General features: G+C 48.6%; 1 protein-coding gene across 6 annotated transcripts in view; it reads right to left on the bottom strand.

The window, feature by feature from the left end:
- Positions 1-19,293, bottom strand: part of NOL4L (nucleolar protein 4 like) — a 48,239-nt gene that overhangs the window by 18,194 nt on the left and 10,752 nt on the right. For 2 of the 6 annotated variants that reach the window (XM_056549336.1, XM_056549338.1), the window contains exons 2-5: positions 13,468-13,591; positions 1,634-1,908; positions 526-714; positions 143-367 (exon numbers count right to left, since the gene is read on the bottom strand). In XM_056549336.1, the coding sequence (XP_056405311.1) occupies positions 143-367; positions 526-714; positions 1,634-1,908; positions 13,468-13,591 (813 nt within the window). Of the gene's footprint in view, positions 1-142; positions 368-525; positions 715-1,633; positions 1,909-2,078; positions 2,573-2,643; positions 3,100-13,467; positions 13,592-15,015; positions 15,038-19,293 lie in introns of those variants that run through there. The other 4 variants (XM_056549339.1, XM_056549337.1, XM_056549341.1 and 1 more) reach the window with 4 other exon arrangements.

Here is a 19,293-nt window from a genome sequence, read left to right as displayed (position 1 = left end):
AAACTAGGTGCAAACAATGTTTGCATTCAATGAAAACAAGCAGAGATGTAAAAAAATGGACAAGAACTGAAATGCCAAGTCCATTTAATGACCCGCTATATATGCCCATATACCACCAAATGCAGACATTCTGGTAACTCACATAGACCCTGCCAGTATCCGATGCGGTTCTCACCATCTCCATGCCGTTCTTCTTCATGCGTCGGCAGGATTTCAGGTAGGTACGGATGCGCTTCCTTGCGCGTTCTTGGAATTCTGGGAACTGGCGGCTGCAGGACTCTATTATGGCCTGTATTTTCTCCTTGGGCTGTTTGGAGATGGGAACCATACGATCGAGGTTTTCATCCACAAAAAGGCGGACAAACATCTGAAATGGAAAAAACAGGTCGTCCGCAGAAGCTTATGGGGAGCAGTTTTACACCCAAATTTTTGGAAAACATTAGGATGTAAAACTGCATTCTTACACTATTTACAGTGACAGTATATACTCCTCCTTTCCTGTTCCCTTATTTACCCCGAACTCACATTAAAAGCTTTCAGACGTTCAGGGTCCAGCCCTTCTGTGTCTGTAATGCGATCGTTGTCCTCATGGTCATCTTCGTCGTCATCGTCCACCGCTGCAGTCCGACTCACTGACAAGTCCTCAGCCCCGCCGCTGACTTCTGTCACTTCTGTCTTAATGGAGTCATAACTTCCTGAGCTATATGGAGGAGACTGGAACCCGTAATAAAAGTTATTGGAAGACACCGACATTTTTATCACAGGAGAGGTCACCCAGCTTTTCAAGAGCCCTGCACACCAAATCTGCTTAGTTGTTTATGAAGAGCGCAGCACGGAATATTCTCCTTCATGAAAAAGAAAATGAGCCTTTAAGGATCCTGGGAAAGCTGGGTGATAACCACTGTGGTCGCTGTCATGATCATCATGCCACTTTGATAAGATTAGTAATGGAGTGTCACTTTGCTTGTTGTCAGTGAATGGGAACTAATACATTTGAAAGCTGAGTTTGTTTTTTTTAACAGATTGATGCACTCTCGTGCCTTGGCTGTTGCGAAACAGTTTTATGCACGCTTATGCCTTGGCTGTCCGTGCATGCTGGGAGTTGTAGTTCTGCAACAGCTGGAGGCACCCTGGTTGGGAAACAATGTGATACATTGTAACAAACTACTAGGACAGCAGAAAGAGTTGTGTGGTTGATGGGTTTACCTTAAAGAGTATTTTGTAGACTGGATACACTGTAACAAAACCATAGTTGTAATAATATTAGGGGTGTACATATTTTAGGTGAAGAGTGGCGAACAGATGGCGGTCCAATCTGATTACATCAGAGGGCTCCCATGAGCCCTGTATGAATGAAACAGCGGTTGGATGTTCGCGCTGTCAAGCCATTCCGGCTATCTTTATCAGGCCAACAAAGATGAATGGTGCATTAGTGCCATTAAACCAGTGGAAAATGTGACTCATTATTAGAGAGGGTCCCAATCAGTCAAGACAACACCGATTGTACACTCATTACATATTGTGTGGATAGGTAATGGGCTGTTGTAGGGAAAACTCCCTTTTAGAAAAAATTGTCTGATTTACTGACAGCAAGCAGAGATCTTGAAAACGAGAAAGAATGGAAAACACTAACCTCAGACGTGGCCTTGAGGGTGTATTTTCCATGGTTACGTATAACCTGTGTGGTGCAAGCATCAGCAGGGTATTGTGGGACTCCCAGCGTGGGGCGGATCTTGTCGCTGAGGTTCATGGGCTGCTCATCGGACGGGGCGGTGAGTTCCTGGGCGGAGCCGGTGCTGTTCCCGTTCATGTCCGGCAGGGAGCGGCTTAGGGTGGTGCTTGCAGGTGCCGTGGATGGATTAAGCACAGGAAAGAGGTTCCCATTACAGCTCTCAGAGGAGGAGTCGTCTGGAAAAGAAAACATTGTCAGCTTCAAGCCTCCTTAATACAGTGATTGGGGGAACCCCGAGGTCAGCTTTTCCTGAAGCCATTCCAGGGGCATTAATGTGCCATTTCTAATAAATTAGTTATTTTACTGGGTACACCCTTCAGTATATAAGCCTCTCTCAATAGCTTACCCATAAACATCCTGTCTCCAACTCATATGGTCCTCTACTGTGTCCCCAACTGTCACCACATGACACATGGCCTCATGACAATGATTACAGTTAGTACAGAGAGCGACCATCCCATCAATTAAAGGGGACCCACCCTATAATTCCTACAAGGTATCAGTAGGAAAGACACAAGTGAGTATTCTGGGAGGCTCTAATGCAGTCATCCAGTTCCTGGTAGCAGATCTAACTAAGTGTATGTCTTAGGGTTGTGCCGAATACCTAAAGGTGCTCACTTATGATCAAAGTCTGAGAAAAATGGGTAACAACCAATATGGCTGCCATTTGAATGATTGTTACTTGGCCCAAACCAGACTCAAAAGTAGATTGAGGAGAAATGCCTTACAGGACTCTGAAACAGCTGGGTGATCGTCCCTCTGCTGCTGTGGTGGCCAGTCTAATTATTAATTGGTTTTCCCAGAAACAGTCACAAGGAAATTGTTTAGTGGGAAAGTGTAAAGCTGGAAGTGAGGTGCAGGAATACCCCAATACCGGAGAAGACAAGAGACTATTGCTGCAGACTGCTCACATCTTTGGTTCTGCTCCGAGGAGATTTAGCTAATTCTGGAATCAACGAAGGAACAGGAGATTATTTCCTGGACATGTGTGAGAGACAAGGAAGGAGATGACGGGGGATGGGAAATCCTGGACAGTGCAGCCTTCACTTCTCACATCCTCATACATGTCTTCCTGGCAGTGAAAGACCCAAATACCATCACTAAGACAGGACAATAAGAGAGTGACACTATAGGTACAGCACAATGACACTGACACTTGGGGTACAGAATAGTGGTATGCTGACACAAGGGGTATAGGACAATGACACTGATACTTGGGGTAAAGGACAAAGGCACACTGAAACTAGGACAGGAAAGTTACACACTGACACTTGGAGGACAAGACAATGTAACACTAACACACCGGTTGAAGGACAATGACATGCCAACACTTGGGACAAGACAATGACACTGAAACTTGGGGTACAGGATATTGACACTTGGGGTACAGGATAATGACACTGACACTTGGGGTACAGGATAATGACACACACTTGGGGTACAGGATAATGACACTGACACTTGGGGGACAGGATAATGACACTGACACTTGGGGGACAGGATAATGACACTGACACTTGGGGACAGGATAATGACACTTGGGGTACAGGATAATGACACACTGACACTTGGGGTACAGGATAATGACACTGACACTTGGGGGACAGGATAATGACACTGACACTTGGGGGACAGGATAATGACACTGACACTTGGGGGACAGGATAATGACACTTGGGGTACAGGATAATGACAGTGACACTTGGGGGACAGGATAATGACACTGACACTTGGGGGACAGGATAATGACACTGACACTTGGGGGACAGGATAATGACACTTGGGGTACAGGATAATGACACTTGGGGCACAGGATAATGACACTTGGGGCACAGGATAATGACAGTGACACTTGGGGTAAAGGATAATGACACTGACACTTGGGGGACAGGATAATGAAACTGACACTTGGGGGACAGGATAATGACACCGACACTTGGGGTACAGGATAATGACGCCGACACTTGGGGTACAGGATAATGACGCCGACACTTGGGGGACAGGATAATGACGCCGACACTTGGGGGACAGGATAATGACACCGACACTTGGGGTACAGGTAAATGACACGACACTTGGGGTACAGGTAAATGACACCGACACTTGGGGTACAGGTAAATGACACCGACACTTGGGGTACAGGTAAATGACACCGACACTTGGGGTACAGGTAAATGACACCGACACTTGGGGTACAGGTAAATGACACCGACACTTGGGGTACAGGTAAATGACACCGACACTTGGGGTACAGGTAAATGACACCGACACTTGGGGTACAGGTAAATGACACCGACACTTGGGGGACAGGATAATGACACCGACACTTGGGGGACAGGATAATGACGCCGACACTTGGGGGACAGGATAATGACGCCGACACTTGGGGTACAGGTAAATGACACTGACACTTGGGGTACAGGATAATGACGCCGACACTTGGGGGACAGGATAATGACGCCGACACTTGGGGTACAGGTAAATGACACCGACACTTGGGGTACAGGTAAATGACACCGACACTTGGGGTACAGGTAAATGACACCGACACTTGGGGTACAGGTAAATGACACAGACACTTGGGGTACAGGTAAATGACACCGACACTTGGGGTACAGGTAAATGACACCGACACTTGGGGTACAGGTAAATGACACCGACACTTGGGGTACAGGTAAATGACACCGACACTTGGGGTACAGGTAAATGACACCGACACTTGGGGTACAGGTAAATGACACCGACACTTGGGGTACAGGTAAATGACACCGACACTTGGGGTACAGGTAAATGACACCGACACTTGGGGTACAGGTAAATGACACCGACACTTGGGGGTACAGGATAATATAATGACACTTGGGGTACAGGATGATGACACTGACACTAGGGGTAGAGGTAAATGACACTGACACTTGGGGTACAGGATAATAATTTAATGACACTTAGGGTACAGGATAATGACACTGACACTTGGGGTACAGGATAATGACATTCTAGCTCCTAGGGTACAGGACAAAGATACACTTTCATCAGTATACAGTATGGCACGTGCTGGTTGTGCAGTGTCTGGTGCTTTACCCCTCCCCCACAATCCTCTCTTGCAGAACCTCACTTCATCTTACAAGGATTACGCTGAATTATCCCTTTCAGGCACCCACCCCCTCCTCCCAGCCCCCCGGACTGCCAGATGACCTAAAATTGACAGGTCCGCCCCATGCAGGGTCCAAACACTGGGAGACAAGTCTGATGTCACCATACACCATAAGAAGGAATACTGCACCATTCTCAGCGCTGCAGTCTCATCCACTATATCACTACTCCCATCTTCTGCCCCACTGCAGCGACCTGACACCACATATCATCCTCCCAACAAACAAGCAGCGCTCCCTTCCCTTTCCAGTACACAAGCAGTGTTCGCTTCCTCTTCCAGTACACAAGCAGCGTTCCCTTCCTCTTTCAGTACACAAGCAGCGTTCCCTTCCTCTTCCAGTATACAAGCAGTGTTCCCTTCCTCTTCCAGTACACAAGCAGTGTTCGCTTCCTCTTCCAGTACACAAGCAGCGTTCCCTTCCTCTTCCAGTACACAAGCAGCGTTCCCTTCCTCTTCCAGTACACAAGCAGTGTTCCCTTCCTCTTCCAGTACACAAGCAGTGCTCCCTTCCTCTTCCAGTACACAAGCAGTGCTCCCTTCTTCTCCTATAACACAAGCAGCGTTCCCTTCCTCTCCCAGTACACAAGCAGCGCTCCCTTCCTCTCCCAGGACACAAGCAGCGCTCCCTTCCTCTCCCAGTACACAAGCAGTGTTCCCTTCCTCTCCCAGTACACAAGCAGTGCTCCCTTCTCCTATGACACAAGCAGTGTTCCCTTCTTCTCCTATAACACAAGCAGCGTTCCCTTCCTCTCCCAGTACACAAGCAGCGCTCCCTTCCTCTCCCAGTACACAAGCAGCGCTCCCTTCCTCTCCCAGTACACAAGCAGTGCTCCCTTCCTCTTCCAGTACACAAGCAGTGCTCCCTTCTTCTCCTATGACACAAGCAGTGTTCCCTTCCTCTTCCAGCACACAAGGAGTGCTCCCTTCCTCTTCCAGTACACAATCGGCGTTCCCTTCCTCTCCCAGCACACAAGCAGTGTTCCCTTCCTCCCTCAGGACACAAGGAGCGCTCCCTTCCTCTCCCAGGACACAAGCAGCGCTCCCTTCCTCTCCCAGGACACAAGCAGCGCTCCCTTCCTCTCCCAGGACATAAGCAACGCTCCCTTCCTCTCCCAGGACACAAGCAGTGCTCCCTTCCTCTCCCAGGACACAAGCAGCGTTCCCTTCCTTTCCCAGTACACAAGCAGCGTTCCCTTCCAGCAGTGCTCCCTTTTCTCAGGATACAAGCAGTGCTCCCTTCCTCCCTCAGGATACAAGCAGTGCTCCCTTCCTCCCTCAGGATACAAGCAGTGCTCCCTTCCTCCCTCAGGATACAAGCAGTGCTCCCTTCCTCCCTCAGGATACAAGCAGTGCTCCCTTCCTCCCTCAGGATACAAGCAGTGCTCCCTTCCTCCCTCAGGATACAAGCAGTGCTCCCTTCCTCCCTCAGGATACAAGCAGTGCTCCCTTCCTCCCTCGGGATACAAGCAGTGCTCCCTTCCTCTCTCGGGATACAAGCAGTGCTCCCTTCCTCTCCCAGTACACAAGCAGCGTTCCCTTCCTCTCCCAGTACACAAGCAGCGCTCCCTTCCTCTCCCAGTACACAAGCAGCGCTCCCTTCCTCTCCCAGCACATAAGCAGTGTTTCCTTCCTCCCTCAGGATAAAAGCAGTGTTCCCTTTCTCTCCCAGTACACAAGGAGCGCTCCCTTCCTCTCCCAGGACACAAGCAGCGCTCCCTTCCTCTCCCAGGACACAAGCAGCGTTCCCTTCCTCTCCCAGGACACAAGCAGCGTTCCCTTCCTCTCCTAAGACACAAGCAGCGTTCCCTTCCTCTCCCAGGACACAAGCAGCGTTCCCTTCCTCTCCCAAGACACAAGCAGCGCTACCTTCCTCTCCCAGTACACAAGCAGTGCTCCCTTCCTCTCCCAGTACACAAGCAGTGTTCCCTTCCTCTTCCAGTACACAAGCAGTGCTCCCTTCTTCTCCTATGACACAAGCAGTGTTCCCTTCTTCTCCTATAACACAAGCAGCGATCCCTTCCTCTCCCAGTACACAAGCAGCGCTCCCTTCCTCTCCCAGTACACAAGCAGTGCTCCCTTCCTCTCCCAGTACACAAGCAGTGTTCCCTTCCTCTCCCAAGACACAAGCAGCGCTCCCTTCCTCTCCCAGTACACAAGCAGTGCTCCCTTCCTCTCCCAGTACACAAGCAGTGTTCCCTTCCTCTCCCAGCACATAAGCAGTGTTCCCTTCCTCCCTCAGGATACAAGCAGTGTTCCCTTTCTCTCCCAGTACACAAGCAGTGTTCCCTTCCTCCCTCAGGATACAAGCAGTGTTCCCTTCCTCTCCCAGTACACAAGCAGAGCTCCCTTCCTCTCCCATTACACAAGCAGCGCTCCCTTCCTCTCCCAGGACACAAGCAGTGCTCCCTTCCTCTCCCAGGACACAAGCAGCGCTCCCTTCCTCTCCCAGGACATAAGCAGCGCTCCCTTCCTCTCCCAGGACACAAGCAGTGCTCCCTTCCTCTCCCAGGACACAAGCAGCGTTCCCTTCCTTTCCCAGTACACAAGCAGCGTTCCCTTCCTTTCCCAGTACACAAGCAGTGTTACCTTCCAGCAGTGCTCACTTTTCTCAGGATACAAGCAGTGCTCCCTTCCTCCCTCAGGATACAAGCAGTGCTCCCTTCCTCCCTCAGGATACAAGCAGTGCTCCCTTCCTCCCTCGGGATACAAGCAGTGCTCCCTTCCTCTCTCGGGATACAAGCAGTGCTCCCTTCCTCTCCCAGTACACAAGCAGTGTTCCCTTCCTCTCCCAGTACACAAGCAGTGTTCCCTTCCTCTCCCAGTACACAAGCAGCGCTCCCTTCCTCTCCCAGTACACAAGCAGCGCTCCCTTCCTCTCCCAGTACACAAGCAGCGCTCCCTTCCTCTCCCAGTACACAAGCAGCGCTCCCTTCATCTCCCAAGACACAAGCAGCGCTCCCTTCCTCTCCCAGCACATAAGCAGTGTTTCCTTCCTCCCTCAAGATACAAGCAGTGTTCCCTTTCTCTCCCAGTACACAAGCAGTGTTCCCTTCCTCCCTCAGGATACAAGCAGTGTTCCCTTCCTCTCCCAGTACACAAGCAGAGCTCCCTTCCTCTCCCAGGACACAAGCAGCGCTCCCTTCCTCTCCCAGGACACAAGCAGTGCTCCCTTCCTCTCCCAGGACACAAGGAGCGCTCCCTTCCTCTCTCAGGACACAAGCAGCGCTCCCTTCCTCTCCCAGGACACAAGCAGCGTTCCCTTCCTCTCCCAGGACACAAGCAGCGTTCCCTTCCTCTCCCAAGACACAAGCAGCGCTCCCTTCCTCTCCCAGCACATAAGCAGTGTTCCCTTCCTCCCTCAGGATACAAGCAGTGTTCCCTTCTTCTCCCAGTACACAAGCAGTATTCCCTTCCTCCCTCAGGATACAAGCAGTGTTCCCTTCCTCTCCCAGTACACAAGCAGAGCTCCCTTCCTCTCCCAGTACACAAGCAGCGCTCCCTTCCTCTCCCAGTACACAAGCAGCGTTCCCTTCCTCTCCCAGGACACAAGCAGCGCTCCCTTCCTCTCCCAGCACATAAGCAGTGTTCCCTTCCTCCCTCAGGATACAAGCAGTGTTCCCTTTCTCTCCCAGTACACAAGCAGTGTTCCCTTCCTCCCTCAGGATACAAGCAGTGCTACCTTCCTCTCTCAGTACACAAGCAGCGTTCCCTTTCTTTCCCAGTACACAAGCAGCGCTCCCTTCCTTTCCCAGTACACAAGCAGCGTTCCCTTCCTTTCCCAGGACACAAGCAGTGTTACCTTCCAGCAGTGCTCCCTTTTCTCAGGATACAAGCAGTGCTCCCTTCCTCCCTCAGGATACAAGCAGTTCTTCCTTCCTCCCTCAGGATACAAGCAGTGCTCCCTTCCTCCCTCAGGATACAAGCAGTGTTCCCTTCCTCCCTCAGGATACAAGCAGTGTTCCCTTCTTCTCCCAGTACACAAGCAGTATTCCCTTCCTCCCTCAGGATACAAGCAGTGTTCCCTTCCTCTCCCAGTACACAAGCAGAGCTCCCTTCCTCTCCCAGTACACAAGCAGCGCTCCCTTCCTCTCCCAGTACACAAGCAGCGTTCCCTTCCTTTCCCAGTACACAAGCAGCGTTCCCTTCCTTTCCCAGGACACAAGCAGTGTTACCTTCCAGCAGTGCTCCCTTTTCTCAGGATACAAGCAGTGCTCCCTTCCTCCCTCAGGATACAAGCAGTTCTTCCTTCCTCCCTCAGGATACAAGCAGTGCTCCCTTCCTCCCTCAGGATACAAGCAGTGCTCCCTTCCTCCCTCAGGATACAAGCAGTGCTCCCTTCCTCCCTCAGGATACAAGCAGTGCTCCCTTCCTCCCTCGGGATACAAGCAGTGCTCCCTTCCTCTCTCGGGATACAAGCAGTGCTCCCTTCCTCTCCCAGTACACAAGCAGTGTTCCCTTCCTCTCCCAGCACACAAGCAGCGCTCCCTTCCTCCCTCAGGATACAAGCAGTGTTCCCTTCCTCTCCCAGTACACAAGCAGTGCTCCCTTTCTCTCCCAGTACACAAGCAGCGCTCCCTTCCTCTCCCAGCACACAAGCAGTGATCCCTCCCTTACTCAGAATACAAGCAGTGCTCCCTTCCTCCCTCAGGATACAAGCAGTGCTCCATTCCTTCCTTTCCTTTCCCAGTACACAAGCAGTGTTCCCTTCCAGCAGTGCTCCCTTTTCTCAGGATACAAGCAGTGCTCCCTTCCTCCCTCAGGATACAAGCAGTGCTCCCTCCCTCCGGATACAAGCAGTGCTCCCTCCCTCAGGATACAAGCAGTGCTCCCTTCCTCCCTCAGGATACAAGCAGTGCTCCCTTCCTCCCTCAGGATACAAGCAGTGCTCCCTTCCTCCCTCAGGATACAAGCAGTGCTCCCTTCCTCCCTCAGGATACAAGCAGTGCTCCCTTCCTCCCTCGGGATACAAGCAGTGCTCCCTTCCTCCCTCGGGATACAAGCAGTGCTCCCTTCCTCTCTCGGGATACAAGCAGTGCTCCCTTCCTCTCCCAGTACACAAGCAGTGTTCCCTTCCTCTCCCAGTACACAAGCAGCGTTCCCTTCCTCTCCCAGTACACAAGCAGCGCTCCCTTCCTCTCCCAGTACACAAGCAGCGCTCCCTTCCTCTCCCAGGACACAAGCAGCGCTCCCTTCATCTCCCAAGACACAAGCAGCGCTCCCTTCCTCTCCCAGCACATAAGCAGTGTTTCCTTCCTCCCTCAAGATACAAGCAGTGTTCCCTTTCTCTCCCAGTACACAAGCAGTGTTCCCTTCCTCCCTCAGGATACAAGCAGTGTTCCCTTCCTCTCCCAGTACACAAGCAGAGCTCCCTTCCTCTCCCAGGACACAAGCAGCGCTCCCTTCCTCTCCCAGGACACAAGCAGTGCTCCCTTCCTCTCCCAGGACACAAGGAGCGCTCCCTTCCTCTCCCAGGACACAAGCAGCGCTCCCTTCCTCTCCCAGGACACAAGCAGCGTTCCCTTCCTCTCCCAGGACACAAGCAGCGTTCCCTTCCTCTCCCAAGACACAAGCAGCGCTCCCTTCCTCTCCCAGCACATAAGCAGTGTTCCCTTCCTCCCTCAGGATACAAGCAGTGTTCCCTTCTTCTCCCAGTACACAAGCAGTATTCCCTTCCTCCCTCAGGATACAAGCAGTGTTCCCTTCCTCTCCCAGTACACAAGCAGAGCTCCCTTCCTCTCCCAGTACACAAGCAGCGCTCCCTTCCTCTCCCAGTACACAAGCAGCGTTCCCTTCCTCTCCCAGGACACAAGCAGCGCTCCCTTCCTCTCCCAGCACATAAGCAGTGTTCCCTTCCTCCCTCTGGATACAAGCAGTGTTCCCTTTCTCTCCCAGTACACAAGCAGTGTTCCCTTCCTCCCTCAGGATACAAGCAGTGCTACCTTCCTCTCTCAGTACACAAGCAGCGTTCCCTTTCTTTCCCAGTACACAAGCAGCGCTCCCTTCCTTTCCCAGTACACAAGCAGCGTTCCCTTCCTTTCCCAGGACACAAGCAGTGTTACCTTCCAGCAGTGCTCCCTTTTCTCAGGATACAAGCAGTGCTCCCTTCCTCCCTCAGGATACAAGCAGTTCTTCCTTCCTCCCTCAGGATACAAGCAGTGCTCCCTTCCTCCCTCAGGATACAAGCAGTGCTCCCTTCCTCCCTCAGGATACAAGCAGTGCTCCCTTCCTCCCTCAGGATACAAGCAGTGCTCCCTTCCTCCCTCGGGATACAAGCAGTGCTCCCTTCCTCTCTTGGGATACAAGCAGTGCTCCCTTCCTCTCCCGGTACACAAGCAGTGTTCCCTTCCTCTCCCAGCACACAAGCAGCGCTCCCTTCCTCCCTCAGGATACAAGCAGTGTTCCCTTCCTCTCCCAGTACACAAGCAGTGCTCCCTTTCTCTCCCAGTACACAAGCAGCGCTCCCTTCCTCTCCCAGCACACAAGCAGTGATCCCTCCCTTACTCAGAATACAAGCAGTGCTCCCTTCCTCCCTCAGGATACAAGCAGTGCTCCATTCCTTCCTTTCCTTTCCCAGTACACAAGCAGTGTTCCCTTCCAGCAGTGCTCCCTTTTCTCAGGATACAAGCAGTGCTCCCTTCCTCCCTCAGGATACAAGCAGTGCTCCCTCCCTCCGGATACAAGCAGTGCTCCCTCCCTCCCTCAGGATACAAGCAGTGCTCCCTCCCTCCCTCAGGATACAAGCAGTGCTCCCTTCCTCCCTCAGGATACAAGCAGTGCTCCCTTCCTTCCTCAGGATACAAGCAGTGCTCCCTCCCTCCCTCAGGATACAAGCAGTGCTCCCTTCCCCCCTCAGGATACAAGCAGTGCTCCCTCCCTCCCTCAGGATACAAGCAGTGCTCCCTCCCTCCCTCAGGATACAAGCAGTGCTCCCTTCCTCCCTCAGGATACAAGCCGTGCTCCCTCCCTCCCTTCCTCCCTCAGGATACAAGCAGTGCTCCCTCCCTCCCTCAGGATACAAGCAGTGCTCCCTCCCTCCCTCAGGATACAATCAGTGCTCCCTTCCTCCCTCAGGATACAAGCAGTGCTCCCTCCCTCCCTCAGGATACAAGCAGTGCTCCCTCCCTCCCTCAGGATACAAGCAGTGCTCCCTTCCCCCCTCAGGATACAAGCAGTGCTCCCTCCCTCCCTCAGGATACAAGCAGTGCTCCCTCCCTCCCTCAGGATACAAGCAGTGCTCCCTCCCTCCCTCAGGATACAAGCAGTGCTCCCTTCCTCCCTCAGGATACAAGCAGTGCTCCCTCCCTCCCTTCCTCCCTCAGGATACAAGCAGTGCTCCCTCCCTCCCTCAGGATACAAGCAGTGCTCCCTCCCTCCCTCAGGATACAAGCAGTGCTCCCTCCCTCCCTCAGGATACAAGCAGTGCTCCCTTCCTCCCTCAGGATACAAGCAGTGCTCCCTCCCTCCCTCAGGATACAAGCAGTGCTCCCTCCCTCCCTCAGGATACAAGCAGTGCTCCCTCCCTCCCTCAGGATACAAGCAGTGCTCCCTTCCTCCCTCAGGATACAAGCAGTGCTCCCTTCCTCCCTCAGGATACAAGCAGTGCTCCCTTCCTCCCTCAGGATACAAGCAGTGCTCCCTTCCTCCCTCAGGATACAAGCAGTGCTCCCTCCCTCCCTCAGGATACAAGCAGTGCTCCCTCCCTCCCTCAGGATACAAGCAGTGCTCCCTTCCTCCCTCAGGATACAAGCAGTGCTCCCTCCCTCCCTCAGGATACAAGCAGTGCTCCCTTCCTCCCTCAGGATACAAGCAGTGCTCCCTCCCTCCCTCAGGATACAAGCAGTGCTCCCTTGCTCCCTCAGGATACAAGCAGTGCTCCCTTCCTCCCTCAGGATACAAGCAGTGCTCCCTTCCTCCCTCAGGATACAAGCAGTTCTTCCTTCCTCCCTCAGGATACAAGCAGTGCTCCCTTCCTCCCTCAGGATACAAGCAGTGCTCCCTTCCTCCCTCAGGATACAAGCAGTGCTCCCTCCCTCCCTCAGGATACAAGCAGTGCTCCCTTCCCCCCTCAGGATACAAGCAGTGCTCCCTCCCTCCCTCAGGATACAAGCAGTGCTCCCTTCCTCCCTCAGGATACAAGCAGTGCTCCCTTCCTCCCTCAGGATACAAGCAGTGCTCCCTTCCTCCCTCAGGATACAAGCAGTGCTCCCTTCCTCCCTCAGGATACAAGCAGTGCTCCCTTCCTCCCTCAGGATACAAGCAGTGTACACTCCACACCAGCCATGTTGTCTTTCCTACCTATACTGCAGCCTGTCTCAAACCTGCTCAAGCTCCATAGAAACGATCTTTGACCTAAACTGGAATATATCTATTTACCTTTTACAATGCAGCTCCTCTAGATGTGACACACCCCTTCATAACCCTGACCTCCTCCCTGCAGACGCTCTGTAACCCTTACCTCCCCAAAATTATCCACATACCGCTTCTTAATATCAGGGTCCTAAAGACAGCGAGTTATGCTCTATTCCCCTCATTCGCAGTATTTCATCCCACCAATAAGTGCCCACGTATGTACATTGCTCACCATCCTCGGGACCTGGCACATTCTGAGGGCTCCGCATCTTCTCCTCCTCGCTGGGGCTCCCCGCCTTATCTACCCATGTGGGATCATTCATATCCAGCTTTTCCTCAGTCACCGAGATCTCATCCTAAAACGACAGAGTGTATCAGACATGGTCACAGCATCTTCACCATGTCAGACGACCCACAGGGCAGAGCCACCACAGGCTGCTGGAAATGGCGCAGTCCTCTAGTGCAGGAGATACACACTGGGGGTGCGGAAAGCTGATATTGCTCAGACTTTGTCCACCTCACTAAAGTGCAATAAAATTAAAAATCCGGAAGTTTGGTGCTTGTTAGAGACATTCCAAAGAGCCCTATGCCCTGGGAACTGTGTGCGGCTCCCAACACAAACTATGTGGCCTCTGTGATGACTATAAACTCTGCAAGGTAAAGACCTAAAGGACCTACAAAGTGGCAGAGGCCCTCCATATCATCTTACTGGACTGAAATACTCTGCACTGCTGGGGACCTGTTTCTTTCCACTCTGTTACCTCCTAAGGGTCGGCCTTCTGTTCCTCACATTCTGCCACAATCAGCACTCCCTCTCCTGGAGTGCTGCTGAGGGTCCTGCTCCATCTACCATGTCCCTCACAATCTATTACCTAAAATACTCTTTGCTGCTGGGGAACTTGTTCCTTTTACTTGTTCCTTCCCACCAGTTTATATTCTCCTTTTCACATCTGCCAAATGTAACATTCAGCACATTCCTCTCCTGAAACACTCTGTGCTGAAAGAGACCCCACTCCTTCCTTTATGTAACGCTCAGTTTGTAAACTCCCACAAGAACAGCGGACCCCCCCCCCCCCCCTAGAAATACTCTGTGCTGCTGGGGCAATAAGGTGTTAAATAAATCAAACTCTTATTACAGGCTCATTTTGTGGAAACTAAAATTTGTGTCATTCTCAAAACATTTGGCCCTAAAGGGGTACTCTGGTAGAAATTATTATTTTTTAATTTATTTATTTTTTTAAAATCAACTGGTGCCAGAAAGTTAAACAGATTTGTAAATTACTTCTATTAAAAAATCTTAATCCTTCCAGTACTTATAAGCAGCTGTCTACTACAGAGGAAATTGAAGTTATTTTCTTTTTGGATTTCTTTTCTGTCTGACCACAGTGCTCTCTGCAGACACCTCTGTCCATGTCAGGAACTGTCCGGAGCAGGAGAAAATCAGCAAACATATGCTGCTCTGGACAGTTCCTAAAATGGACAGAGGTGTCAGCAGAGAGCACTGTGGTCCTGACAAAACAGAAATCCCAAAAGGAAAGAACTTCCTGTGGAGCATATAGCAGCTGATAAGTACTGGAAGGATTAAGATTTTTAAATAGAAGTAATTTACACCAGTTGATTTGAAAGTGTAATTTACACTTTCTGGCACCAGTTGATTTAAAAAAAAAAAAAAGATAATTCCACCAGAGTACCCCTTTAACTGTACAAGCTTTTGTGCCACAGGGGTATTCCGATAAAGAAAAAATAATAATAATGTGCAGAAACATTACGTATTGCTTACCTATCTGCTTTAGTTTTGAAACCACCAAAATCCATTTGTTTTGGGAAGGTTATCTTCCCTACTTACTGGTTCAGCACATGTTCAGTATTACAATTCCCAGAATGCATTGCATTCCTTCAGTTCTTCACCACAGTCCTCCCATCCTACTTACTCCCCTCCCACAGCACTACTGTCAATTCTTCAAACCATTGCTCTACAAAGCAGAACAGTCTATAGAAGCTGCTGTATTCATTCACTTTCTGCTCCTCTGCCTGTGGCATATAAACAGATAGCATTCTTCCCTAATTATCCAAATAAAGATATATATGTACATTGGTATATGATAGGGGGATGGTGACGAGACAGAAGAGCATGAAATATTGTCTCGGGAGCCATCGGGTGTCTGGGCATGCTGGGAGTTGTAGTTTTGCAACATCTGGAGGTCCGCAGGTTGAAGACCACTGGACTACACTATAATCGTAAGCTGCATATCTATCCACATTTTCTGATACCTTCACACTTGGCTTTTCTATTTTGGCTTCATTTCTGTTTAATGAATTGTAAAATCTATGGGGTATTGTTCATCTGAGGTTGTATAACCTCATATTAACCCTGTAAGGTCCAAAAGTTTTTATTTATTTCCTGAAACGTAACCCATAGAATTTAAAGACTGAGGATATATATATATATATATATATATATATATATATATATGTAGTCACTTTATACAGGTGGAAGATGTATATATGGCCCCATATAGAAGTACAATAGATATATATGGGGTTGGTATATACAGGTACAGTAAAGATATATATGGGGTGAGTATAATAATAATTGTATTTATATAGCGCAAACAGATTACGCAGAGTATATAAAGAAAGGTACAAGTTGAAGATCTATATAGTATATACACATGTATAGCAGAGATATAAAGTTAGTATATACACATGTATAGCAGAGATATATATAGTTAGTATATACACATGTATAGCAGAGATATATAGTTAGTATATACACATGTATAGCAGAGATATAAAGTTAGTATATACACATGTATAGCAGAGATATATAGTTAGTATATACACATGTATAGCAGAGATATACATAGGGCTAGTATGAACAGGAAGAATATATATGGGGCCAGTATATACAGGTGGAAGATATATATGGGGGCAGTATATAAAGGTGCAGTATATGATATATATGGGAGCAGTAGATACAGATACAGTAGATATATATATATATGGGATCAGTATATACAGGTACAGTAGAGATATATATGGGATCAGTATATACAGGTACAGTAGAGATATACAGTATATGGGATCAGTATATACAGGTACAGTAGAGATATATATGTCAGTATACACAGGTAGAGGATATATATGGAGTCAGTACATACTACTGAAGGATATATATAGGGTCAGTATTTGCAGGTACAGTGGAGATTTATAAAGTTAGTATGCCCAAGTACAGTGTATATATATATATATATATATATATATATATATACACACACTGTATATATACACACACAGGGTCAGTATATACAGGTAAATTGGATAAAAACATAGTTTATATATGTGTGTCAGTATATATAGATAAAAGATACATATGGGGTGATTATATGCAGGTGCAGTAGAGGATACATATGAGGTCAGTATATACAAGTATAGGAGGTGTCAGTATACAGATGACATGCAGGCTCCGGGTCGGCAGTATACACAGTGCTGAGATCCGGGGAGGGGGCAGCTATTGTACACAGGCCTGTGTGGTGTGTACAGGATGACCGGCCGTGTGCTCCCCTCCCTGCCGCCGCCTCCCTCACTGCACCCCGGCTGTACCCTGCTCTCCCCCCAACCTCTCTTCCTGCACCCTTCTCCCTCTTGTCCCCTGGTCGCACCTCAGGCCGGATCCGGGTGTTCGGGCACCGTGTGACAGCTGCAGCTGGGCAGGGACTGTGTGACGTCACGACCAGTCCTGCCCCACCCCGGCCACCGTACACAGTAAGGCGGGGCTACGGCCTCACCATGTGTGTACACCCATACACAATGTATACACCCTGCTCACTGACTGCACCCCATATATATATACATACACAATGTATACACCCTGCTCACTGACTGCACCCCATATATATATACATACACAATGTATACACCCTGCTCACTGACTGCACCCCATATATATATATATATATATATATATATATATACATACACAATGTATACACCCTACTCACTGACTGCACCCCATATATATATATATATATATATATATATATATATACATACACAATGTATACACCCTACTCACTGACTGCACCCCATATATATATATACATACACAATGTATACACCCTGCTCACTGACTGCACCCCATATATATATACATACACAATGTATACACCCTACTCACTGACTGCACCCCATATATATATATACATACACAATGTATACACCCTGCTCACTGACTGCACCCCCATATATATATACATACACAATGTATACACCCTGCTCACTGACTGCACCCCATATATATATACATACACAATGTATACACCCTGCTCACTGACTGCACCCCATATATATATACATACACAATGTATACACCCTGCTCACTGACTGCACCCCATATATATATATATATATATATATATATATACATACACAATGTATACACCCTGCTCACTGACTGCACCCCATATATATATATATATATATATATATACATACACAATGTATACACCCTACTCACTGACTGCACCCCATATATATATATACATACACAATGTATACACCCTGCTCACTGACTGCACCCCATATATATATATATATATATATATATATACACATACACAATGTATACACCCTGCTCACTGACTGCACCCCCATATATATATACATACACAATGTATACACCCTGCTCACTGACTGCACCCCCATATATATATACATACACAATGTATACACCCTGCTCACTGACTGCACCCCCATATATATATACATACACAATGTATACACCCTGCTCACTGACTGCACTCCATATATATATACATACACAATGTATACACCCTGCTCACTGACTGCACCCCCATATATATATACATACACAATGTATACACCCTGCTCACTGACTGCACCCCATATATATATACATACACAATGTATACACCCTGCTCACTGACTGCACTCCATATATATATACATACACAATGTATACACCCTGCTCACTGACTGCACCCCATATATATATACATACACAATGTATACACCCTGCTCACTGACTGCACCCCATATATATATACATACACAATGTATACACCCTGCTCACTGACTGCACCCCATATATATATACATACACAATGTATACACCCTGCTCACTGACTGCACCCCATATATATATATACATACACAATGTATACACCCTGCTCACTGACTGCACTCCATATATATATACATACACAATGTATACACCCTGCTCACTGACTGCACCCCATATATATATACATACACAATGTATACACCCTGCTCACTGACTGCACCCCATATATATATACATACACAATGTATACACCCTGCTCACTGACTGCACCCCCATATATATATACATACACAATGTATACACCCTGCTCACTGACTGCACCCCATATATATATACATACACAATGTATACACCCTGCTCACTGACTGCACTCCATATATATATATACATGCACAATGTATACACCCTGCTCACTGACTGCACTCCATATATATATACATACACAATGTATACACCCTGCTCACTGACTGCACCCCATATATATATATACATACACAATGTATACACCCTGCTCACTGACTGCACCCCATATATATATACATACACAATGTATACACCCTGCTCACTGACTGCACCCCCATATATATACATACACAATGTATACACCCTACTCACTGACTGCACCCCATATATATATACATACACAATGTATACACCCTGCTCACTGACTGCACCCCCATATATATATACATACACAATGTATACACCCTACTCACTGACTGCACCCCATATATATATATACATACACAATGTATACACCCTGCTCACTGACTGCACCCCATATATATATACATACACAATGTATACACCCTGCTCACTGACTGCACCCCATATATATATACATTTACAATGTATACACCCTGCTCACTGACTGCACCCCCATATATATATATATATACATACACAATGTATACACCCTGCTCACTGACTGCACTCCATATATATATACATACACAATGTATACACCCTGCTCAC

This window comes from Hyla sarda, chromosome 12, assembly GCF_029499605.1.
Source record: "Hyla sarda isolate aHylSar1 chromosome 12, aHylSar1.hap1, whole genome shotgun sequence".
NCBI classification, from domain to species: Eukaryota; Metazoa; Chordata; class Amphibia; order Anura; family Hylidae; genus Hyla; species Hyla sarda.
The sequence above is the reverse complement of the archived record's forward strand: the minus strand, read 5'-3'. Positions and strand labels throughout refer to the sequence as shown.